This window comes from Nerophis lumbriciformis, linkage group LG22 (genome assembly GCF_033978685.3).
Source record: "Nerophis lumbriciformis linkage group LG22, RoL_Nlum_v2.1, whole genome shotgun sequence".
Classification (NCBI taxonomy): domain Eukaryota; kingdom Metazoa; phylum Chordata; class Actinopteri; order Syngnathiformes; family Syngnathidae; genus Nerophis; species Nerophis lumbriciformis.
Genome location: NC_084569.2, coordinates 2,179,959 through 2,207,458, shown reverse-complemented (window position 1 = coordinate 2,207,458; position 27,500 = coordinate 2,179,959). Strand labels below are relative to the sequence as shown.

The 27,500-nt window shown below is 38.2% G+C and overlaps 2 protein-coding genes across 4 annotated transcripts in view; one reads left to right on the top strand and one right to left on the bottom strand.

Annotated features, from left to right (window-relative positions):
* LOC133615689 (MICAL-like protein 1) overlaps positions 1-13,694 on the bottom strand; it is a 31,942-nt gene extending 18,248 nt beyond the window's left edge. The window contains exons 1-6 of the mRNA XM_072915774.1: positions 13,509-13,694; positions 8,956-9,164; positions 8,657-8,705; positions 4,089-4,221; positions 201-271; positions 1-133 (exon numbers count right to left, since the gene is read on the bottom strand). The exon at positions 1-133 is cut by the window's left edge and continues 10 nt beyond it. Of these exons, the coding sequence (XP_072771875.1) occupies positions 1-133; positions 201-271; positions 4,089-4,221; positions 8,657-8,705; positions 8,956-9,164; positions 13,509-13,586 (673 nt within the window). The 5' untranslated portion in view covers positions 13,587-13,694. The remainder of the gene's footprint in view (positions 134-200; positions 272-4,088; positions 4,222-8,656; positions 8,706-8,955; positions 9,165-13,508) is intronic.
* Positions 13,695-14,125: 431 nt separating this feature from the next.
* The window catches only part of LOC133615685 (ADP-ribosylation factor-binding protein GGA1-like), a 34,342-nt gene continuing 20,967 nt past the window's right edge, over positions 14,126-27,500 (top strand). For all 3 annotated transcript variants that reach the window (XR_009816742.2, XM_061974454.2, XM_061974453.2), the window contains exons 1-3: positions 14,126-14,278; positions 20,971-21,055; positions 21,159-21,234. Coding sequence is in view for 2 of the 3 variants with exons in the window: in XM_061974454.2 (XP_061830438.1) it covers positions 14,236-14,278; positions 20,971-21,055; positions 21,159-21,234 (204 nt within the window). In the remaining variant the exon portion in view is untranslated. The remainder of the gene's footprint in view (positions 14,279-20,970; positions 21,056-21,158; positions 21,235-27,500) is intronic.

The window sequence follows — 27,500 nt, the reverse complement described above, 5'->3', positions numbered from 1 at the left end:
TGCGGTGGTAGACCTCTCCTCGGACCAGGTGTCTCTGGACCAGGTGCACATGTTGCAGGCAGCGAGGACAAGACGCGTGCTCTCTTCTGCCGCCACGGCCGTCGTCTCCGAAGGAAGGCGGAGCGGGGGAGCGCTGAAAAAGTTCATACCGGAAATTAACGTAGATGATGATGATGATAGGAAAAGAAAAAAAAAAGCACTTTATGAGATGGAGTCCTGATCACCTGCTTGGGTAAGACCAGGTGTGCCGACCTCAGACCGGAAGGACCGGCTGCAAAGTCAAGAGAGGAAGATGTAAATGATGGCTTCTGAAGAGCAGCTGGTGTGCAAACATCTTCTTTGGCTTCTGCTGCAGGAACTAAACATTAGTCCTTATTTGCATCAAATGTGCAGAGAAGCAGGCGGCCTGTTTTGTCACTTTATGATGGGACTTTTGTTTTAGCACTACCATTTTTATTATACAACACCAGTGATGGCATCAGTGTTATATTCCATACAACAGCAGTAGACACCCACTTGTTCTCTCTCGCTAATGAACACATTATAATGGGACTTATATTTCTTATGTTGTTATGTTTCATATAATAGCAGTGTTATTATTTATTTTTGGCTCATTGACACAAGTAGACTTGGCGCTACCAGAATAACATTTGTATAAGAGTGTGACCAAAAAAATCTATGACAAGTTCAACAAAAGTCTACAAAAAAGTGAAATTGGACAAAAAATTTAAATAAAAGTAGATACAAGTGGAATAAAAGTGGACTATGATGTGAAATGAAAGTAGCTACAAGTGGACTATAATGTGAAATCAAAGTAGATACAAGTGGTCTAAAATGTGAAATGCAAGTAGATACAAATGAAATAAAAGTGGACTACAATGTGAAATGAAAGTAGATACAAGTGGAATAAAAGTGGATTATAATGTGAAATGAAAGTAGCCACAAGTGGACTATAATGTGAAATCAAAGTAGATACAAGTGGTCTAAAATGTGAAATGAAAGTAGATACAAGTGAAATGAAAGTAGCGACAAATGGACTAAAATGTGAAATCAAAGTAGCTACAAGTGGACTATAATGTGAAATCAAAGTAGATACAAGTGGACTACAGTGTGAAATAAAAGTAGCTACAAGTGAAATAAAAGTGGACTACAATGTGAAATGAAAGTAGATACAAGTGAAATAAAAGTGGACTATGATGTGAAATCAAAGTAGATACAAGTGAAATAAAAGTGGACTATGATGTGAAATCAAAGTAGATACAAGTGAAATAAAAGTGGACTATGATGTGAAATTAAAGTAGATACAAGTGGAATAAAAGTGGACTACAATGTGAAATGAAAGTAGATACAAGTGAAATAAAAGTGGACTACAGTGTGAAATAAAAGTAGCTACAAGTGAAATAAAAGTGGACTATAATGTGAAATGAAAGTAGATTCAAGTGGAATAAAAGTGGGCTATGTTGTGAAATGAAAGTAGCTACAAGTGGACTATAATGTGAAATCAAAGTAGATACACGTGGTCTAAAATGTGAAATGAAAGTAGATATAAGTGAAATAAAAGTGGACTACCATGTGAAATGAAAGTAGATACAAGTGGAATAAAAGTGGACTATGATGTGAAATGAAAGTAGCTACAAGTGGACTATAATGTGAAATCAAAGTAGATAAAAGTGGTTTAAAATGTGAAATGAAAGTAGATATAAGTGAAATAAAAGTGGACTACAATGTGAAATGAAAGTAGATACAAGTGGAATAAAAGTGGACTATAATGTGAAATGAAAGTAGCTACATGTGGACTATAATGTGAAATCAAAGTAGATACAAGTGGTCTAAAATGTGAAATGAAAGTAGATACAAGTGAAATGAAAGTAGCTACAAATGGACTATAATGTGAAATCAAAGTAGCTACAAGTGGACTATAATGTGAAATCAAAGTAGATACAAGTGGACTACAGTGTGAAATAAAAGTAGCTACAAGTGAAATAAAAGTGGACTACAATGTGAAATGAAAGTAGATACAAGTGAAATAAAAGTGGATTACAGTGTGAAATAAAAGTAGCTATAAGTGAAATAAAAGTGGACTATAATGTGAAATGAAAGTAGATACAAGTGGAATAAAAGTGGGCTATGATGGGAAATGAAAGTAGATACAAGTGAAATAAAAGTGGACTATGATGTGAAATCAAAGTAGATACAAGTGAAATAAAAGTGGACTACGATGTGAAATTAAAGTAGATACAAGTGGAATAAAAGTGGACTACAATGTGAAATGAAAGTAGATACAAGTGAAATAAAAGTGGACTATGATGTTAAATGAAAGTAGATACAAGTGGAATAAAAGTGGACTACAATGTGAAATGAAAGTAGATACAAGTGAAATAAAAGTGGACTACAATGTGAAATGAAAGTAGATACAAGTGAAATAAAAGTGGACTAGGATGTTAAATGAAAGTAGATACAAGTGGAATAAAAGTGGACTACAATGTGAAATGAAAGTAGATACAAGTGAAATAAAAGTGGACTATAATGTGAAATCAAAGTAGATACACGTGGACTACAGTGTGAAATAAACGTAGCTACAAGTGAAATAAAAGTGGACTATAATGTGAAAAGAAAGTAGATACAAGTGGAATAAAAGTGGACTACAATGTGAAATGAAAGTAGATACAAGTGAAATAAAAGTGGACTAGGATGTTAAATGAAAGTAGATACAAGTGGAATAAAAGTGGACTTGTGTGAAATGAAAGTAGATACAAGTGAAATAAAAGTGCACAATAATGTGAAATCAAAGTAGATACAAGTGGACTACAGTGTGAAATAAAAATAGCTACAAGTGAAATAAAAGTGGACTATAATGTGAAATGAAAGTAGGTACAAGTGGAATAAAAGTGGACTACAATGTGAAATGAAAGTAGATACAAGTGAAATAAAAGTGGACTATGATGTGAAATGAAAGTAGCTACAAGTGGACTATAATGTGAAATCAAAGTAGATACAAGTGGACTACAATGTGAAATTAAAGTAGATACAAGTGCAATAAAAGTGGACTACAATGTGAAATGAAAGTAGATACACGTGGAATAAAAGTGGACTACAATGTGAAATGAAAGTAGATACAAGTGGAATAAAAGTGGACTACAATTCAATAAAGTGGACATTATAATGGGACCTTTATTTCTTATGTTGTAAAGTGGACTATGATGTGAAATCAAAGTAGATACAAGTGGACTACAATGTGAAATGAAAGTAGATACAAGTGGAATAAAAGTGGACTATGATGTGAAATCAAAGTAGATACAAATGGAATAAAAGTGGACTATGATGTGAAATGAAAGTAGCTACAAGTGGACTATAATGTGAAATCAAAGTAGATACAAGTGGACTACAATGTGAAATGAAAATAGATACAAGTGAAATAAAAGTGGACTATGATGTGAAATCAAAGTAGATACAAGTGAAATAAAAGTGGACTATGATGTGAAATGAAAGTAGATACAAGTGAAATAAAAGTGGACTATGATGTGAAATCAAAGTAGATACAAGTGAAATAAAAGTGGACTATGATGTGAAATTAAAGTAGATACAAGTGGAATAAAAGTGGACTATGATGTGAAATGAAAGTAGATACAAGTGAAATAAAAGTGGACTATGATGTGAAATGAAAGGAGATACAAGTGAAATAAAAGTGGACTATGATGTGAAATGAAAGTAGCTACAAGTGGAAGAAAAGGGAATTAGCGACAGATGACTTTTCCTGTGTCCCACAGTGTCCATGAAAATGACATGTACATGCGTCATGGCCAATTATGCAAATTAGAAGATGCCTTCCCACAACCACTGCCACAACTAGATTGCAGTCCTGTTGATTTCTGGCATGCAGTGAAAGTTGAAAAAGGGAGCGGGTGAACGTTTCCAGAAAGGTCTATTTGTGTTTTTTTAAAAGTAGAGTATTTTTTTTAAATGTCAACATGGTGTTTGATGCATCTGCTTGTGGAATGTGTGGAATGTGTGGAATGTGTGGAATGTGTGGAATGTGTGCTGTGCAGAAGAATGACAAAGAGTAGAGAGATGGAGGATGGATCACAGACCTGTGCTGAAGTAGTAGTAGAACTTGGACAGGTAGGTCAGCACGCCCAAGCAGTCTGGCACCGGACTGCTGAGCAGGTCTTCAGGGACCAGGAAGGCAGGAATACCCAGTCTGCTCTCTGCCAGCGCAAAGGCCTGAATACACATAAGTGTTACATCCACTAGTAGAGGTCTCACATACTGAAGAGACAAAGGTGTTACATCCACTAGTAGAGGTCTCACATACTGAAGAGACATAAGTGTTACATCCACTAGTAGAGGTCTCACATACTGAAGAGACATAAGTGTTACATCCACTAGTAGAGGTCTCACATACTGAAGAGACAAAGGTGTTACATCCACTAGTAGAGGTCTCACATACTGAAGAGACAAAGGTGTTACATCCACTAGTAGAGGTCTCACATACTGAAGAGACAAAGGTGTTACATCCACTAGTAGAGGTCTCACATACTGAAGAGAGAAAGGTGTTACATCCACTAGTAGAGGTCTCACATACTGAAGAGACAAAGGTGTTACATCCACTAGTAGAGGTCTCACATACTGAAGAGACAAAGGTGTTACATCCACTAGTAGAGGTCTCACATACTGAAGAGACAAAGGTGTTACATCCACTAGTAGAGGTCTCACATACTGAAGAGACAAAAGTGTTACATCCACTAGAGGTCTCACATACTGAAGAGACAAAGGTGTTACATCCACTAGTAGAGGTCTCACATACTGAAGAGACAAAGGTGTTACATCCACTAGTAGAGGTCTCACATACTGAAGAGACAAAGGTGTTACATCCACTAGTAGAGGTCTCACATACTGAAGAGAGAAAGGTGTTACATCCACTAGTAGAGGTCTCACATACTGAAGAGACAAAGGTGTTACATCCACTAGTAGAGGTCTCACATACTGAAGAGACAAAGGTGTTACATCCACTAGTAGAGGTCTCACATACTGAAGAGACAAAGGTGTTACATCCACTAGTAGAGGTCTCACATACTGAAGAGACAAAGGTGTTACATCCACTAGTAGAGGTCTCACATACTGAAGAGAGAAAGGTGTTACATCCACTAGAGGGCGCTCTGTCTCAAATACAGAAAGTAACAGAGTTTGGGTCAGGGCCAAACATGAAGTGAGAGGACTTTTTAGGCTTGAACACAATTGATTTATAAGAAAACAATCGTTATCCTTGAACTTTAATTCCATTCTTTGAAATGAGAATGTATTACAACTGATTCTTGCAACGCATTCTTTGCAGTGCTGCATAATTAATCACATTTGGAATGAGGATGAATCAGGATTAATCACACTTTGGAATGAGGATGAATCAGGATTAATCACAGGTTATTACTCGCTTGTACAATTTCAACTAAAAAAGACCCAAATGTTTGGACACCAATGCAATTTTAGTGCCAGAATGTGATCCAGGACTTTATCTCGTAATTATGACTTCTTTCTCACAATTTAGACTTTCCTATCACATATTTATGACTTTTATCTCATAATTACGATTTTATTATAATGTATTTATGACTTCTTTCTCACAATGTAGAGGATTGTTTTCTTATTTTAGACTTTCTTGTCACGTAATTATGACTTTTATCTCCCAATTTAGACTTTCTTATCAGGTAATTATGACTTTTATCTCACAATTTAGACTTTCTTATCATGTATTATGACTTCTTTCTCACAATTTAGAGGTCTTTTTTCTTTATATGAGACTTTCTTATCACGTAATTATGACTTTTATCTCACAATTTAGACTTTCTTGTCACGTAATTATGACTTTTATCTCATAATTTAGACTTTATCATCATGTAATTATGACTTCTTTCTCACAATTTAGAGGTTTTTTTTCTTATATTAGACTTTCTTATCACGTAATTATGACTTTTATCACAATTTAGACTTTATTATCATGTAATTATGACTTTTATCTCCCAATTTAGACTTTCTTACCATGTAATTATGACTTCTCTCTCACAATTTAGAGGTCTTTTTTCCTTATATTAGACTTTCTTATCACGTAATTATGACTTTTATCACAATTTAGACTTTCTTATCATGTAATTATGACTTATCTCACAATTTAGACTTTATTATCATGTAATAATGACTTTTATCTCACAATTTAGACTTTCTTGTCACGTAATTATGACTTTTATCTCATAATTTAGACTTTATCATCATGTAATTATGACTTATTTCTCACAATTTAGAGGGTTTTTTTCTTATATTAGACTTTCTTATCACGTAATTATGACTTTTATCACAATTTAGACTTTCTTGTCACGTAATTATGACTTTTATCTCCCAATTTAGACTTTCTTACCATGTAATTATGACTTCTCTCTCACAATTTAGAGGTCTTTTTTCCTTATATTAGACTTTCTTATCACGTAATTATGACTTCTTTCTCACAATTTAGAGTTTTTTTTTCTTATATTAGACTTTCTTATCACGTAATTATGACTTTTATCTCACAATTTAGACTTCCTTATCATGTAATTATGACTTTTATCTCACAATTTAGACTTTCTTGTCACGTAATTATGACTTTTATCTCACAATTTAGACTTTATTATCATGTAATAATGACTTTTATCTCACAATTTAGACTTTCTTGTCACGTAATTATGACTTTTATCTCATAATTTAGACTTTATCATCATGTAATTATGACTTCTTTCTCACAATTTAGAGGGTTTTTTTCTTATATTAGACTTTCTTATCACGTAATTATGACTTTTATCACAATTTAGACTTTCTTGTCACGTAATTATGACTTTTATCTCCCAATTTAGACTTTCTTACCATGTAATTATGACTTCTCTCTCACAATTTAGAGGTCTTTTTTCCTTATATTAGACTTTCTTATCACGTAATTATGACTTCTTTCTCACAATTTAGAGGTTTTTTTTCTTATATTAGACTTTCTTATCACGTAATTATGACTTTTATCTCACAATTTAGACTTCCTTATCATGTAATTATGACTTTTATCACAATTTAGACTTTCTTATAATGTAATTATGACTTATCGCACAATTTAGACTTTATTATCATGTAATTATGACTTTTATCTCACAATTTAGACTTTCTTATCAGGTAATTATGACTTTTATCTGACAATTTAGACTTTCTTCTCATGTATTATGACTTCTTTCTCACAATTTAGAGGTTTTTTTTCCTTATATTAGACATTCTTATCACGTAATTATGACTTATCGCACAATTTAGACTTTATTATCATGTAATTATGACTTTTATCTCACAATTTAGACTTTCTTATCATGTAATTATGACTTTTATCTCACAATTTAGACTTTCTTATCATGTATTATGACTTCTTTCTCACAATTTAGAGGTCTTTTTTCCTTATATGAGACTTTCTTATCACGTAATTATGACTTTTATCTCACAATTTAGACTTTCTTGTCACGTAATTATGACTTTTATCTCATAATTTAGACTTTATCATCATGTAATTATGACTTCTTTCTCACAATTTAGAGGGTTTTTTTCTTATATTAGACTTTCTTATCACGTAATTATGACTTTTATCACAATTTAGACTTTCTTGTCACGTAATTATGACTTTTATCTCCCAATTTAGACTTTCTTACCATGTAATTATGACTTCTCTCTCACAATTTAGAGGTCTTTTTTCCTTATATTAGACTTTCTTATCACGTAATTATGACTTTTATCTCACAATTTAGACTTCCTTATCATGTAATTATGACTTTTATCACAATTTAGACTTTCTTATCATGTAATTATGACTTATCACACAATTTAGACTTTATTATCATGTAATTATGACTTTTATCTCACAATTTAGACTTTCTTATCATGTATTATGACTTCTTTCTCACAATTTAGAGGTTTTTTTTCCTTATATTAGACATTCTTATCACGTAATTATGACTTATCGCACAATTTAGACTTTATTATCATGTAATTATGACTTTTATCACAATTTAGACTTTCTTGTCACGTAATTATGACTTTTATCTCATAATTTAGACTTTATCATCATGTAATTATGACTTCTTTCTCACAATTTAGAGGGTTTTTTCTTTCTTATATTAGACTTTCTTATCACGTAATTATGACTTTTATCACAATTTAGACTTTCTTGTCACGTAATTATGACTTTTATCTCCCAATTTAGACTTTCTTATCATGTAATTATGACTTATTTCTCACAATTTAGAGGTTGTTTTCTTATTTTAGACCTCCTTATCATGTAATTATGACTTTTAATCTCATAATTTGGACTTTCTTATCACACAGTTTAGACTACTTATCTCATAATTACGATTTTTTTTCGATTACAGAATTACATTTTTGTATCTCATAATTATGATTTACCATTGGGGTATTTTTTTTGTGGCAGAAACGTCCTTCCACAGATGTGAGATTGGTGTTGAATTAAGAATCCATTCTGAATCGGATCGTCACCACAAGAATTGGAATTGGATCAAATGTTAGCTGACCAAAGATTCCCAGCCCAAGTGTTTATGCCAGGGTTCCGGCCCTGCTCCCCACGTGACCAGTGTGCGTGCGTGGGACTCACCAGCTGGTTGTTTTCATAGACGTTGGCTGCTGACAGGGAGCTGAAATCTCTGATTGAAGGAGGGGAAACAAAAGATGAGCGTTAAAAGTCTAATATTTCACCTACAAGAAGGTCAAAAGTGGACTGCATGTGTCAAGAAGAGACACAAGTCATCCAGTTTGAGGGTAAAAGGGGATTGGGAAGGATTATGGAGAAGTGGGTGGATTAGTGTCATTCCAAGTTTAGTCAAAACAAATGGAGATTTGTCCAAATACAAGCAGAAAATAGAGTTGAGTTAGGAGCCAGAAAAAGAAACTGACATGAGGTCCGGCCGGTGTTTGTGGATGATGGCGCAGAAAGCCAGACCGTCTCTGAAGGCGCTGGACAAGTTGTTGATTTCCACATTTGGGTAAGTCGCGCATGTTTGTCTGCACCACTGCAGCAAGGCGAAAGATGACGACGTCATGTCACGTGGGGCCCTCATCTCATCTCGTGTCGGGAAGACGTCACCACGCCTGCAAACAAACACCTTCTTGCCTTCTTTCAAGTGACCTGACAGGACCTGAAACACTCACGTCGTCACTGCCTTCCACCAGAGAGAAAGAAAACCCACGGCAGCCACGAGTTGCCAATCACCACGCAGCGTGTAAATATCCAAGTCCTGCACTAAACCCCCAAAATGTACTCGTCTTCGTCGCTTTGTTTGGAAAAAAACAAAAATCCCCTTCTTGCCTGTTGTCTGTCACGCTGTGCTGAGCACTCCTTGTACTGCACGATAGACGCCACTAGAGGGAGACATTACCGTACACTGTTCACTAGTGGGTGGACGGGTCATCCCAGACGTCTGTAATATAGGGTAGTATCCTTGCACCGCACAATAGACGCCACCAGAGGGAGACATTCCACTGTTCACTAGTGGGTGGACGGGTCATCCCAGACGTCTGTAATATATGGTTGTACTTGTATAGCGCTTTTCTACCTTCAAGGTACTCAAAGCGCTTTGACACTACTTCCACATTTACCCATTCACACACACATTCACACACTGATGGAGGGAGCTGCCATGCAAGGCGCTAACCAGCACCCATCAGGAGCAAGGGTGAAGTGTCTTGCTCAGGACACAACGGAATATAGGGTAGTATCCTTGCACCGCACGACAGACGCCACCAGAGGGAGACATTCCACCGTTCTCTAGTGGGTGGACGGGTCAACCCAGACGTCTGTAATATAGGCATACTTGCCAACCCTGCCGGATTTTCCGGGAGACTCCCGAAATTCAGCGCCTCTCCCGAAAACCTCCCGGGACAAATTTTCTCCCGAAAATCTCCCGAAATTCAGGCGTAGCTGGAGGCCACGCCTCCTCCAGCTCCATGCGGACCTGAGTGATGTGTTGACAGCCTGTTGTACATGCACATGTGACCCACCCATAATGTGTCACATTTTTGTGTTGATTTATTTAGTTTATTTTGTGGTTTGAATTCGTTTTTGGAGCTGTCGTTCCACATTTATCAGTATTCACATTGGTCAGTAGGGGGCAGTAGGGCGTTTCTTCCCAATTGAATGCTATCACCTGCAGACCAGAAGTGTCTTGTCATTCTGATGAGAGCGACCAGTCTGTGAACAATTGAAACGTCCTTTGTGCTTTTTCCTCCTGTATAACAGGTTAGTTTTGGTGAATCAACTCACTGAATAACATCCATGTGATCTTTATAAGTTTAAGTACACATTCTGATGGTGGAGCCTAACTCTAAAGTGTTTGTGAGTTGTAGTTTGTAAATGAACACTGAAATTCAAGTATTTATTTTATTTATATATATATATATATATATATATATATATATATATATATATATATATATATATATATATATATATATATATATATATATATATGTGTGGGAAAAAAATCACAAGACTATTTCATCTCTACAGGCCTGTTTCATGAGGGGGGGTACCCTCAATCATCAGGAGATTTTAATGGGAGCATTCGCATACCATGGTTTATATAGGGCACAGAGTGGGTGGGTACAGGCTGGCGTAGGGGCGTGGTGATTGGCTCATGTGTTACCTAGGAGGTGTTTCCGTCTATGGCGGCATGCTGTTACAATTTCGCTGCGCTTGTTGAGGGATGACAGGTCTGGACGGTAAATAATAAACAGTTTCTCTTTCAAGCATAGGTTGCATCTTTTATTACCACTATTGTAAGGTGTGCTGGATGCAAGAATTTGCCATGTTATTGAATATTCAACATTATTGTCTTTGAGGTCCCAAATGTGTTTGCTGAGTTCTGTGGTATTTCGCAGGTTTTGGTTCCTGAAAGAAGCCTTGTGATTGTTCCATCTGGTTTTGAATTCTCCCTCGGTTAATCCTACATATGTGTCGGATGTGTTAATGTCCTTGCGTATTACCTTAGATTGGTAGACAACTGATGTTTGTAAGCACCCCCCGTTGAGAGGGCAATCAGGTTTCTTTCGACAGTTACAGCCTTTGTTGGTTTTGGAGTCGCTCTGTCCGGGGGCCGACGGCTCATTTGCAATTGTTTTGTTGTGGTTTGAGATGATTTGTCGTATATTGTTCATGCAGCTGTAGCTCAATTTAATGTTGTTCTTGTTGAATACTTTTCTTAGGGTGTTGTCTTTGGGAAAGTGTTTGTCAATCAGATTGAGGAATTTGTGTCCAATGTTAGTTGAGACGTTTTTGCTGTATGGGGGGTTGTACCAGATGATGTCGTTTCGTTTTCTGTTCTTTTTTGGCTGGTGTATATATATATATATATATATATATATATATATATATATATATATATATATATATATATATATATATATATATATATATATATAGCTAGAATTCACTGAAAGTCAAGTATTTCTTATATATATATATATATATATATATATCTTAACCACGCCCCCCGCCCCACCCCCGACCACGTCCCCGCCCCCACCCCCACCCCCCACCTCCCGAAATCGGAGGTCTCAAGGTTGGCAAGTATGCCCAAAGATTCACAGCCCTAGTATTTATCGAATTTATCAATAGGTGTTGCAAATTTGTGTCTTCTGATCCCTCTCTCTCTCTCTATGTCCACTACTTGCTGTACATATCCTACCATAGTCAGACTTACACTGTTTCAATGTCCATTTCTCTGTTCTCAATTGTTGATGACTGATGATAACAACCAAACCTAACCCCCCCCCCCTCCACACCCCGAATTGTAAATAATGTAAATAATTCAATGTATACACCCTGATGATTATCCTGTGTGATGACTGTATTATGATGATAGTATATATCTGTATCATAAATCAATTTTAAGTGGACCCCGACTTAAACAAGTGTAAAAATGTATTGGGGTGTTACCATTTAGTGGTCAATTGTACGGAATATGTACTTCACTGTGCAACCTACTAATAAAAGTCTCAATCAATCAATCAAAAAAATTCACTAGCTTTTAGTTTGAAATAGGACTGACTTCCGGTATTTCCTCGTACTTTTCTATGGTTAAAGATGTGCCACACAAGAATCGCCATTCATACACATTGCCATTTGGGTCTAAAAAGTCAGATTTTTTAAATCAAATTATTATTTTATTTGTTATTTATTTTTCCCCCCACACGATGTAGTAATTATTTTTGACGACGAGCACATTAAGGCAGGGCCGACATCCGGGCAACTGAGCTACATACGGGTTCTTCGAGCCATAGCAACCTGACTGGCATTGAAAACAAACCGTCGCCATTACTCTTTAACCTGTCGACCTGCGCTGATTAAACCCGTCATTCTGCCTCCAAAATGCCAAAAAACTGTGTTGTTTTTGGTTGTGCAAACCACAACTGGAAACAGGGAAAACAAAGGTCGTATTTTGTTCTGCCAAAGCGTGCTAAAAGCCCACAGAGACGAGACAAATGGCTCGCAGCTTTACACCTGGAAAACGAGGACGGTTCTCACTGGAGTCCCCCAAAATCCCGGGTCGTGTGTTCGGATCACTTTGTTTCTGGTAAATATAAGGAACAAAAATCCACCTTCTTAACCACAACTTGGCTATACCGTCCATGCTAATGTTGAACCCGTTGAATTTTTACTGAATAACGTTCGACAGCTGAAGTTGTTGTTGTTGCACAACAATAACATACGGTATAAAGGCTATTTTCGAAAACCGGTTTCATTTAAATTTGCACTTAACGGTTGGGTTTTTAAAAACCAATAAACCTTATAATTTTCATGTTGCCATTTAATCAACTTTTCAAGACAGTCGTAAAATGCTGTCTGCAAGTCTCCTTTGTTGTAATCAAACATTACTTGTAGTTGTAGCCCTCAAATCTCTCAATATTTTTTAATTGTTTCCCTCTCAGGACGACCTGTAAAGAATCCCATGCACCCTGATTATGCACCATCCATCTTACCTCACCTGCCACAGAGTGGAAAGAAGGCATCCCATAGGATGGACAGTTACGAGCGACTTCAAAGCGTGAATCGGCAGCAGAGAACTCAAAAAGTACAAAGAAACCCTGTGGGAAACGACTACCTTTCAGTGATCTAACGGAAAGGACAAATGAGTGTGAAAACATTGAGCCTGCTGCAATCAATGTTAACATGTTGACTGAGCTGCTGAGAGAAGAGTCAACCCAGCCTGATGAGTGAAAACGCCTGTAATTTTAAATAAATAATTCAGTTAAAAAAAGGAACAGTAATTCAGCAAATAATAAATCATAATACTGAACTGAATTTGAATGAGCTCTCTACAGATATAATAAATATACAGATATTGGTAGCCACCGTGTCATCCTTATTATCATTTATCAACATACCTTGGGTGATTTAACAATTTTTATGTGATTTATTCGTTATATAACAACCGAAGCTAACAACCGACCTGGTGCGCTTGTGAGGTAGACATAAAGATTTCCAAATTCCATGTCCGGCCATTGTGTAGGATTATCAGTCCACGCATCTGCTGGAAGGCGGTAAGGGCAGTCGTTTAATCCAACTACAGAACATTTTAACTCGTATCTTAACCTAGCCTCACTGGAAAGACTATTTACATAATCATGCGCCATTTAGAACAGTTTAAAATGCCGTGAAACCTCGTTAAATGCCTTTTCTGTCAATGCTGTGTTCGCTGTGAGCTGGTTTGTTTTCAACGAATTCAATATGGCGACCGGTTGCTAGGGGTTTGGCAGGCGGAAGTGACGTAGGTCCGCCCTCGCCTATTTCCTCGTACTTTTCTATGGTCAAAGACGTGCCGCACAAGAATCGCCATTCATACACATTGCCATTTGGGTCCAAAAAGTCAGATTTTTTAAATCAAATTATTATTTTATTTGTTATTTATTTTCCCCCCCACACGATGTAGTAATTATTTTTGACGACGAGCACAGCGTAAATACTAAGTCTCGTCACTGTAGTGTTTTTATTTTATTTATTTTATAAACCTTTATTTATAAACTGCAACATTTACAAACAATGGAGAGATAAAAATAATCAAAATAAGTAGAAAACAGCGTCAGGGGGTCTAGTCACTTTAGTTCTAGGTCAACAGCGCCTTGACGTGTGGTCACGTGACAGGAGGCAGCCGCCAGGACGACGTCAATCTCGCCGTGATGGCTGCTCCGCCCGATACGGAGAGTTTGGAGTCTCGTATCAGTGAGTATTTTGTCTCCAAGTAAGGCTCGGTGTGCCGAACATCCATCGTGGGAATGTTAGAGTCCCACGCGTGTCGTGTCGTTGTGCCAAAATGCCGCCCGAGCGAGATGCTAACGAGGATGCTAACGTGGCTACTACTACTACTACTACTACTACCTGTACCTGCCGGCTGTCCTGGCTCGATGCTTTATACGTTATATCCTAAAGCTCATCAAACTTCCACTAAGCGGTGTTGTGAAGACCAAATAAAGTTGTAGACGCCGTCACGACCACACTGCCGAGCTAGCTAACGTCAACACCTACAGCGGTGGCGTCCAGGTGCCATTTGTCTTGTATTTGTACTGCTAAAATACATTTAACCATTTGTCTTGTATTTGTACTGCTAAAATACATTTAACCATTTGTCTTGTATTTGTACTGCTAAAATACATTTCACCATTTGTCTTGTATTTGTACTGCTAAAATACATTTATCCATTTGTCTTGTATTTGTACTGCTAAAATACATTTAACCATTTGTCTTGTATTTGTACTGCTAAAATACATTTCACCATTTGTCTTGTATTTGTACTGCTAAAATACATTTCACCATTTGTCTTGTATTTGTACTGCTAAAATACATTTCACCATTTGTCTTGTATTTGTACTGCTAAAATACATTTAAACATTTGTCTTGTATTTGTACTACTAAAATACATTTAACCATTTGTCTTGTATTTGTACTGCTAAAATACATTTCACCATTAGTCTTGTATTTGTACTGCTAAAATACATTTAACCATTTGTCTTGTATTTGTACTGCTAAAATACATTTAACCATTTGTCTTGTATTTGTACTGCTAAAATACATTTCACCATTTGTCTTGTATTTGTACTGCTAAAATACATTTAACCATTTGTCTTGTATATGTACTGCTAAAATACATTTAACCATTTGTCTTGTATTTGTACTGCTAAAATACATTTAACCATTTGTCTTGTATTTGTACTGCTAAAATACATTTAACCATTTGTCTTGTATTTGTACTGCTAAAATACATTTAACCATTTGTCTTGTATTTGTACTGCTAAAATACATTTAACCATTTGTCTTGTATTTGTACTGCTAAAATACATTTAACCATTTGTCTTGTATTTGTACTGCTAAAATACATTTAACCATTTGTCTTGTATTTGTACTACTAAAATACATTTAACCATTTGTCTTGTATTTGTACTGCTAAAATACATTTCACCATTAGTCTTGTATTTGTACTGCTAAAATACATTTCACCGTTTGTCTTGTATTTGTACTGCTAAAATACATTTCACCAAGAAAATACATAGTCTAAAGCAGTGTTTTTCAACCACTGTACCGCGGCACACTGAGATATTGTCTGTTGTGCCGTGGGAAATGATGCGACTTCACCTAATTGGTCCCAAAAATATTTTTTGCAAATCAATAATTATAATAATGTGCCGTTGTCGTCTAGTGTTTTTCAACATTTTTTGAGCCAAACCACATTTTTTGCATTGAAAGAATGCGGAGGAACATCACCAGCAGAAATCATTAAAAAACGAAACTCAGTTGACAGTAAAAAGTCGTTGTTGCAATTGTTGGATATGACTTTAAAGCACAACCAAGCATGCATCACTATAGCTCTTGTCTCAAAGTAGGTGTACTGTCACCACCTGTCACATCACACCCTGACTTATTTGGACTTTTTTGCTGTTTTCCTGTGTGTAGTGTTTTACTTCTTGTCTTGCGCTCCTATTTTGGTGGCTTTTTCTCTTTTTTTTGGTGTTTTCCTGTAGCAGTTTCATGTCTTCCTTTTGAGCGATATTTCCCACATCTACTTTGTTTTAGCAATCAAGAATATTTCAGTTGTTTTATCCTTCATTGTGGGGACATTGTTGATTGTCATGTCATGTTCGGATGTACATTGTGGACGCCGTCTTGGCTCCACAGTAAGTCTTTGCTGTCGTCCAGCATTCTGTTTTTGTTTACTTTGTAGCCAGTTCAGTTTTAGTTTCGTTCTGCATAGCCTTCCCTAAGCTTCAATGCCCTTTCTTAGGGGCACTCACCTTTTGTTTATTTTTGGTTTAAGCATCGTATCGTCGAGGATGGTTTGTCGTAGGGCTGGGCGATAAGGCCTTTTATTAATATGTGGATATGTTTAGTCCATGTCACCATACACCATATATATGTGGATATGTTTAGTCCATGTCACCATACACCATATATATGTGGATATTTTGCCTTAGCCTTGAATGAACACTTGATGCATATAATCACAGCTGTATGATGATTCTATGTGTCTACATTAAAACATTCTTCATACTGCATTAATATATGCTACTTTTAAACTTTCATGCAGAGAGGTAAATCACAACTAAAAGTGTATTTATTAAACAGTTATTAAGCAGTGGCACAAACATTCATGTCATTTCCAAACAGAAAGTGCAAGATTGTCAGAGACATTTTAAAACAAGCTATTAGTGCACTTTTGTGCATGATGTAACTAAGATGACATATCAAAACAACACTCAATTAAAGTGCACTTTTGTGCATGATGTCACTAAGATGACATATCAAAACAACACTCAATTAAAGTGCACTTTTGTGCATGATGTCACTAAGATGACATATCAAAACAACACTCAATTAAAGTGCACTTTTTGTACAGAACGCCGCTACAATAGTTAAAAACAAATAAAGTACACTTTTGTGCATGATGTCACTAAGATGACATATCAAAACAACACTAAATTAAAGTGCACTTTTTGTACAGAATGCCGCTACAATAGTTAAAAACAAATAAAGTGCACTTTTGTGCATGATGTCACACAAGATATTTCAATAAGTGTCAAATAAAAATGAGCTGCATAATAGTAAATCAAATAGTGTATGTCCTTCACTAAGTGGTAGGTTCCTGCGGACGTCGTCTCCTTCTGTTGTTGACTATTTGTTTCATACGGTGTTGATGTGGAAATTGTGGCTTGGGGATTTTGTTGGTGTGGCACCGAACGGAGATGTTGACATGCGGAGTTTCAAGCACTCTTCATTCTCGAGCGGGTGACCTTTCAAATGATGCTACAAATTAGCAGTAATGCTTCTTTTTGTAGCAACGCTTTTGCCCCACACTTGACATATTACAGTTGTCTGTCTGTTCAACATCTTTCCGCTTGAAGCCAAACCACCGCCAGACGATGGACCCCCTGCTGTTTTTCTTGGGAATTAATTCTTCCTTCATTTGTTACCAGATTCGTACCTTCTTTCTCTCGTATTACCGCTCGCACCGCTCCGTTAGCATCACAGCCAACGTTACCCATGCAGCTACCTCTCTGTTCCATGAGAGTGTATGACGTTGCACGCGCGACAGTATGTGACATATGTAAGAAGGTGCGCTTGTTTTATGTCTCTGAGAAGAAGAGACAAGAAAGAGTGAGAAGAGCCTGTAGTGTAATGTCCACAGCTAAAAACAACTGCGTGAGAACGTATACTCCAATATCACCATATAGTCATTTTCTATATTTCACAGAGACAAACCCGCGATAAATCCAGTATATTCCATGTATCGACCAGCCCTAGTTTGTCGTGATCCCAATATGCAGAGCACAGCGGGAGACAGCATGCAGGTATGTAACGCTTAAACCAAAAATGAACAAAAGGCAAGTTCCGCTAGGAAAAGGCACTGAAGCATAGGGATGGCTATGCAAAACAAAAGTAAAGCTGAACTGGCTACAAAGCCAACAAAAACAGAATGCTGGACGACAGCAAAGACTTACAGCGTGTGGAGCAGACGGAGTCCACAAAGCACATCCCGTACATGACATGACAATCAACAATGTCCCCACAAAGAAGGATAGCATACGCACAACTTAAACAGTCTTGATTGCGAAAACAAAGCTGGTGCGGGCAATAGCACAAGGCAGGCGTGATTTTTTTAATGAAAAAAATGTGCCTTGGCTCAAAAAAGGTTGAAAAACACTGGTTTGAATGTCACAAGGACAAGTTGGATTGTTGACATGAATAAATGGAATAATATTGCTGGGTTGCAATCACGTGACCGAGAGCCACTTCCGGGTTTCAGGTGCGGGGCAAGAGGCTAATTCGACTACTGTTTATTTACATAAATCGGTGCCGATTTGGATGTATTTTTAAAGGTTTGGAGGCAAATATACGAGCTGTCCAGAAAAAACATTGAAGTGGATTTATCAGGGGTCGTACGGGTGCTTTAAAAACCTTGAGAATACTTGGATTTTAAGGTTGTGTTTTCGAGGTTTGAAAAATGCTTGAATTTTGGGTGAAGTGCTTGTAAATGCTTGGAAATGTTCGTCATATTTCTCGGAAGTCTGACCCGATAGGCTAATTATAAAATGGAAACAAATAGAATAAGTTTCCTTAACAATGAAAGCACGCCTGATCTGTTGGCTTTGCACATTAGGTTGTTGTCATGCCAACAGTGGTGCATCGGTTGTCGTTTTAATGAACATGATGTATGCATGAATTATGATACAAAGAAGTAAAGAATAATAATTCATGTTATTTCTTCTAAGGGCTCTCTCCCTTAGAGATAGGGTGAGAAGCTCTGTCATCCAGGGGGAGCCGCTGCTCCTCCACATGGAGAGGATGGTTCGAGCATCTGGTCAGGATGCCACCTGAACGCCTCCCTGGGGAGGTGTTTAGGGCATGTCCGACCGGTCGGAGGCCACGGGGAAGACTTAGACTTAGACAAACTTTAATGATCCACAAGGGAGATTGTTCAACACAGTAGCTCAGTTACAATGATGGAAAGTGTAAGGATGGAAAGGACAATGCAGGTATAAATAGACTAATATAGAGACCCAGGACACGTTGGGAAGACATAGTCCCGGCTGGCCTGGGAACGTTTCGGGATCCCCTGGGAAGAGCTAGACAAAGTGGCTGGGGAGAGGGAAGTCTGGGCTTCCCTGCTTAGGCTGCTGCCCCCACAACCCGACCTCGGATTAGTGGAAGAAGATGGATGGATGGTTATTTCTTGTAAGGAATGATGTGTACATGAATGATGATGATACAAACAAAGAAGTAAACGTTTTCAAACACCAATGACATTGCATAGTTTACAGCAGGGGTGCTCACACTTTTTCTGCAGGCGAGCTACTTTTCAATTGATCAAGTCGTGGGGATCTACCTCATTCATATATATCATTTATATTTACTTATTTATGAAATATATGTTTTTGTTAACAAGTTAAAGTTGTTTAATGATAATGCAAGCATGTTTAACACATATAGTTAATATTGTTAAAAAATTAAAGGTGTTTAATGATAATACAAGTATGTTTAATACATACAGTTAATATTGTTAACAAGTTAAAAGTGTTTAAAGATAATGCAAGCATGTTTAACACATATAGTTAATATTGTTAATAAGTTAAAGGTGTTTAAAGATAATACAAGCATGTTTAACACATATAGTTAATATTGTTAATAAGTTAAAGGTGTTTAAAGATAATACAAGCATTTTTAACACATATAGATTCCTTTCTTTCATGAAGACAAGAATATAAGTTGGTGTATTACCTGATTCTGATGACTTGCATTGATTGGAATCAGACAGTGGTGCTGATAATGTCCGCATTTTCGAATGGAGGAGAAAAAAAGTCCTCCTTTCTGTCCAATACCACATGAAAGTGGTTGGTTTTTGGCATCTTATTTGTCCAGCTTCCGTACTCCTTTGTATACACTTTACAAGAAATACATTGTCGGCAAACTCCGTAGCTTGCTAGCTTGTGCACGCCAGCTTTCTGAGACTCTTATTTTGGTAGCGCAGGCGGGATGAAGCAGAGCTTTTATTGTGCAACTGTGCAGTCGGTCTTTGGAGTTTTGACGACAGGTACGGCGCCAGAGTCTGTTGAAATAAAGTGTTTCTCGCCTTCCAGTCGGTAATTTTAATGAGCTGGCAGCAGTCAGCGTCATCTCAGAAGACCCTCGGGTGCCGTGAATATCAATCAAGTGACGTCATAGTGAAGATTTATGATCGCTCATTTTTAGGACTATTTTTTTAATGCCTGGCTGGTGATCGACTGACACACCCTCCGAGATCGACTGGTAGCTCGCGATCGACGTAATGAGCACCCCTGGTGCAGAGAAACCCTGCTTCATTTTCTATGTCCCATTCAGTTAATGATAACTGCCGGTTCAATGTTAGGGTTAGGTTTTAGCAGATTTTCCGTATTTTTCCTACAGACAGCATTTGGTGACCTCAAACAACAAGGCTATGGATTGATTCACACTGGTTTTTGCCTTTTGAAGGGTACTGGAAAAACTGGAAAATTGATCTTGAAAGTCCTTGAATTTGGCCATGGAAAAGGTGTACGAACCCTGTTTTATACTGTCTTAAATAGGTCATTATGAATTTATTGTGCATTTAAAACACTTCAGTGTGGTGGACATAACATGTAATGGTGGTTCTTTGGTCAAAATGTTGTATAGATTATGTTTTACAGACCATCTTCAGGATGTGCTGTTTTGTAGGCAGTCGTATTTACGTGCCCAAAGAAAACATTCTGAAGTTGTCTTTATTTTTAAGTTATCATGCCATGATTTTACCAGTTGGGAATAGGCTTGCTAAAATGAGTTTGACACCCCTGACTTAATACATCATCTGATGCACAACAACACTAGCGAATTCTACATGTAATAGATCCCTGTGTTGTCCAACGTTTCAGACAGAGCAACCAACCCACTGAATCGGGATACGGACTGGAGCAGCATCAATGCGTTCTGCGAACAGCTCAACAATGACTTGGAGGGGTAAGACCTGTTGCAGCACGACCGTGTTTACCTTATGAAGGACAACATACAACCCCGGTGGTACAGTGTTGATGTGGAGCGTTGTTTGTGTCTGATGTTGCAGACCTCAGCTGGCCACAAGGCTGTTGGCGCACAAGATACAATCTCCACAGGAGTGGGAGGCCATGCAGGCTCTACTGGTAAAGTCTGCTTTCAAACTGTCTGTTAGTCGCCTCGGTGTTGCAGATAACATGCACTCACCTCATCAGGTGCATAACCCCTTTAGACTGGGCAGGTATTTCTAGTGTGTCCTGAAGTGGACTTACGTGTAATGTTATGTGTTTGGAAAGAATGATGACAATAGCGTTCAAGTTTTATAACCATTAGATCAGTGGTGTCCAAAATACGTCCCGCCGTCAATTTGGTCCCTCGAGACGTCCTCAGTCTATTGTAATGGAATTCGGCCTGCGGATTGTTTCCAAATTAATTTTATTCCATCCATCCATCTTCTTCCGCTTATCCGAGGTCGGGTCGCGGGGGCAGCAGCCTAAGCAGGGAAGCCCAGACTTCCCTCTCCCCAGCCACTTCGTCCAGCTCTTCCTGTGGGACCCCGAGGCGTTCCCAGGCCAGCCGGGAGACATAGTCTTCCCAACGTGTCCTGGGTCTTCCCCGCAGCCTCCTACCAGTCGGACGTGCCCTAAACACCTCCCTAGGGAGGCGTTCGGGTGGCATCCTGACCAGATGCCCGAACCACCTCATCTGGCTCCTCTCGATGTGGAGGAGCAGCGGTTTTACTTTGAGCTCCCCCCGGATGACAGAGCTTCTCACCCTATCTCTAAGGGAGAGCCCCGCCACCCGGCGGAGGAAACTCATTTCGGCCGCTTGTACCCGTGATCTTGTCCTTTCGGTCATAACCCAAAGCTCATGACCATAGGTGAGGATGGGAACGTAGATCGACCGGTAAATTGAGAGCTTTGCCTTTCGGCTCAGCTCCTTCTTCACCACAACGGATCGATACAGCGTCCGCATTACTGAAGATGCCGCACCGATCCGCCTGTCGATCTCACGATCCACTCTTCCATCACTCGTGAACAAGACTCCGAGGTACTTGAACTCCTCCACTTGGGGCAAGATCTCCTCCCCAACCCGGAGATGGCACTCCACCCTTTTCCGGGCGAGAACCATGGACTCGGACTTGGAGGTGCTGATTCTCATCCCAGTCGCTTCACACTCGGCTGCGAACCGATCCAGTGAGAGCTGAAGATCCTGGCCAGATGAAGCCATCAGGACCACATCATCTGCAAAAAGCAGAGACCTGCAGCCACCAAACCAGATCCCCTCAACGCCTTGACTGCGCCTAGAAATTCTGTCCATAAAAGTTATGAACAGAATCGGTGACAAAGGGCAGCCTTGGCGGAGTCCAACCCTCACTGGAAACGTGTCCGACTTACTGCCGGCAATACGGACCAAGCTCTGGCACTGAGCATACAGGGAGCGGACTGCCACAATCAGACAGTCCTGTACCCCATACTCTCTGAGCACTCCCCACAGGACTTCCCGAGGGACACGGTCGAATGCCTTCTCCAAGTCCACAAAACACATGTAGACTGGTTGGGCAAACTCCCATGCACCCTCAAGGACCCTGCCGAGAGTATAGAACTGGTCCACAGTTCCACGACCAGGACGAAAACCACACTGTTCCTCCTGAATCCGAGGTTCGACTATCCGGCGTAGCCTCCTCTCCAGTACTCCTGAATAGACCTTACCGGGAAGGCTGAGGAGTGTGATCCCACGATAGTTAGAACACACCCTCCGGTTCCCCTTCTTAAAGAGAGGAACCACCACCCCGGTCTGCCAATCCAGAGGTACCGCCCCCGATGTCCACGCGATGCTGCAGAGTCTTGTCAACCAAGACAGCCCCACAGCATCCAGAGCCTTAAGGAACTCCGGGCGGATCTCATCCACCCCCGGGGCCTTGCCACCGAGGAGCTTTTTGACTACCTCAGCAACCTCAGCCCCAGAAATAGGAGAGCCCACCACAGACTCCCCAGGCACTGCTTCCTCATAGGAAGACGTGTTGGTGGGATTGAGGAGGTCTTCGAAGTATTCCCTCCACCGAGGGAATAGAAGAAAAAGAGAAATTAATTTTAAATATCTAATAATCTGATTGCTGCAAAGTGGGTCACTCAAGTAAATGACCATGAATTGTGAGTGATATATCACAGCATTTACTTATATGACCCATTCCAAACAGCCTTTCCGACTCATGGCGCAAAAAAACAAAACTGCAACCAACACAGAGAGTCAAGACACCTTGTCACACATAACACAACCTGCTCATTGAACTTTGTGGATATTATAAAAAAAATGTCCCAGCACCATAAGAAATTCAAAATGACACCTATTTAAATCCATTACAATGCATGATGGGGAAAATGCAAAACATTCTCCACACATATCCATGTTTGGTGCATTTTGGCTGATTGATTACAAAACTTTAAGGAGGTCATCACGGAAGTAAACAAGGTAGCAGTCAATACTCTTAATATCCAATTATTAATTAGTATGTATATATCCATTGTATTTATATAATATCATACCTGCCAACTACTCCGGTTTTCCCGTAATTAGTACGGTTTTCATCAACCTATTCCGGGTTACGGTTGCAGTGATAAAAAATACGGTTTTTCATTAATTAAAAAAAAAATTTTTTTTTAAATGCGCGAGGCTATTTATAGCACCGCTGCCAAGCACGAGGCACCTGTTGCCATTGTTTCCAAACGAGCGAACGATCATGGAATCAGCCGGAGAAAAATCGCAAACGAGTCTTAAACCGAAAAGAAAACTGCAGTCATTCCGTGAAGAATATTCAAAAGCCTATCCGGGAATAATTATCCGTTCCAAAAAGGGTGAAAACTACGCGAATTGCACCTTGTGCAGACAAGATTTTTCGATCGGACACGGAGGAATTAGCCATGTAAAAGACCACGTTGGGACAAAAAAACACAAGTCTAATGCCGCTGCTAAATTTGGATTTTAGCCACAAAAAGGTAATGACACCAATGTTATCTATTGGAATTGTTTAGTACTGTTATACTGTTAAAAGTGTTTATACTATTTATGCTTTCAAGTCCAAGTTGAAGAAATCTTGTTAAATGTTGACAGCATAACTACCAAAATACAGAAGTATGTCCTTAATATTTTTGCAGTGCTATTTCTGTTGAAAAGTTCAAATGATTACATTAGAGATGTGATGTGCCACTTTTCAAGTGTCTGATGGCTTAAATTAATTTTCATTAATTTTTCATATTTTGAATTCTTTTGAAAGGCTTACAAAAAAACTACATTTGAATTGTAATTCCATGCTATTGACAGGACTATTAATTTTAATGAAGTTAGTTTACCATGTTTACAGTATGATAATTGTGATAGAAATGTGAATTTTAGGCACAGAATATTTTTTACAATTGAACAAGGCAGTAGATTATACAAGCTTGGACAGAAAGTTAATAATGACACCAATTTTTTTTTTTAATGGAATTGTTTAGTCCTGTTTTACCATTTGTTTACTGTAAAAAGTGTTTATACTGTTTATACTTTCAATGAACAAATTGAAGTCTTGTGAAAGGTTGACAGGATAACTGGCATTAACTGTCAAAATAATTTCAAACTATTGAAGTTAGCTTACAGAATAAACATGTCAATCAACCCATATGATTTTTGCTGTAATATTTTTGTTTTGAAAAGTCACTGTTACTGATAGAAAAGTGATGGTTTTAGCAACATTTTAACCTGTCTGAATGCTAATAATCATTTTGCGTCGGGGGGCGAAGCCTGAACCCCCCACCAGGACTTTGTCCTGGACCTACCGGGGCCTGCGGCCCCTGGACCCTGGCTACTAGGTTTTTCTGATTTCAAAAGTTGGCAGGTATGTAATATGCAGATGTATAGGCTATATATATTGTTCCTTTACATGGCTTTGGGCTCTCGGCCAAATTTTTTTTGCCCAATTCAAAAAGTTTGGACACTACTGGCATTGGATTAATAAATGGTCAATGACTTCTGGGGAAAAAATTAGCTAATTATTTCTATTATTTCCCTGCAAAGAGGCGTAGCTTGCTCACAGCCATGTTTTTCAACCAGCGTCAGTGGTTAGGTGGCTAAACACCCGAAAGTTACAGTAGGCATGAAGGTGTGTGAGAAATGTCAAGTCAATCTGACATATGGGGTCAAACTTTTGGATTTAAAGGGGAACTGCACTTTTTTTTTTAAATTGTGCCTATTCACAATAGTTTTGTAAGACAAGAACATATTTTTCTTTTTGTAGTACATTCAACTCGTAAATAAATACTAGCAAAAGTCAACTTCTAATGAAAATAATTAGATTTGCTTTATTACGCTTATAAAGTGCTCTAAAAACCTCCATCAACGTTTTATATTCAGGCTGTAAGTATATATGTAATGTAATACCATCTAATATTGACATATTTTAATCATTTTGAGCATACGACCGCCTATTAATCTCACAGATGCATCACATTTGCTATTTCCTTCAACAACTACTACTAATCATAGCAGACTTCACGAGAGACAACAAATACTACTTCCAGAAACTTATATTTTTGATCCTGAATATAAGGAGGATGAACTGCAAGTTTAAGAAGCAGATCCAGCAAGTAGCAGTATTGTTAAGTGCTAAACAAGATATACAAACTACCAACATGAAACAATCGCTTACTGTATAATGTCTGCTCTCACTGGAATGCTTACTGGTGGCATGTTTTTTATCTTCCCGTTAAGATGAAAATTATTCATAATCCTCATGCAGGATAAAAACACACTCACACAAAAGAACAGCGTCTTTTTGTGTCTTTCTCGCCATCTTTGTGTCTAAACTGAAAGTCAAAGTTGACCAGCTTCTCGGTTTATGGCCACAACCTTCTACTATTCAAGTGAGTGGCATGATTTACATTCTAGAATGAACATTTACCAACTCATAGAGGCAATGCAGCAGCTCAGTAAGTCAATATAGCAGCATAAATGGTAAATAAATGTAAATAAATAAGATAGCAGCATAAGCTGGTTAGCTCTCTGAGACATACTTGCCAACCCTCCCGGATTATCCGGGAGACTCCCGAAATTCAGCGCCTCTCCCGAAAACCTCCCGGGACAAATTTTCTCCCGAAAATCTCCCGAAATTCAGGCGGAGCTGGAGGCCACGCCCCCTCCAGCTCCATGCGGACCTGAGTGACGTGTTGACATCCTGTTCACAACATTGCCGTAAACAGCAATGTTGTGACACTTTTAAACAGGACAATACTGCCATCTACTGTACATGCATATGTGACCCACCCATAATGTGTCACATTTTTGTGTTGATTTATTTATTTTATTTTGTGGTTTGAATTCGTTTTTGGAGCTGTCATTACACATTTATCAGTATTCACATTGGTCAGTAGGGGGCAGTAGGGCGTTTCTTCCCAATTGAATGCTATCACCTGCAGACCGGAAGTGTCTTGTCATTCTGATGAGCGCGACCAGTCTGTGAACAATTGAAACGTCCTGTGTGCCTTTTCCTCCTGTATAACAGGCTAGTTTTGGTGAATCAACTCACTGAATAATATCCATGTGATCTTTATAGGTTTAAGTACACATTCTGATGGTGGAGCCTAACTCTAAAGTGTTTGTGAGTTGTAGTTTGTATTTGTGAATGAATCCAGTGCACAGCTGCAGTAATCAATACAAAAAGGCGACGTGAGTGCGCAATGTTTATATAGGAACTTCTGATCCTAATTCAGACTCCCAAATTAGAGCTCCCGTTTTCTTATTGATTTTATAACGTATATTTGTATAATGTGTGTGTTCTGAAATAGTGACAGAGAATAGAACAAGGATGGACAATTCAACCCTTAACTCAACAATGAGTAGATGAGTGTTAAGTGTGTGTATATGTGTAAATAAATTAACACTGAAATTCAAGTATTTTTATATATATATATATATATATATATATATATATATATATATATATATATATATATATATATATATAGAGCTAGAATTCACTGAAAGTCAAGTATTTCTTATATATATATATATATATATATATATATATATATATATATATATATCTCTTAACCACGCCCCCAACCACGCCCCCGCCCCCCACCCCCCACCTCCCGAAATCGGAGGTCTCAAGGTTGGCAAGTATGCTCTGAGATCACGATGTCGCAAAAAATAGTTCCTCTGCGTTAGGACTTATAATAACAATAACATAAATACTTGGTTAATACTCAGATCAGAAGATGTAAATGGATTGTTGTTAGCAGTTTTTGGATGTTCTTTAGAGGGCTATATGGGTGCAATAGAGTATTCCCATTAGCTGGATTGTTAGCCACCTCGTACTTGCCCGTATTTTACGAATTAGAATGCATAAAAAAGGAAAGCAAATGTGTTCTTCTTTTGG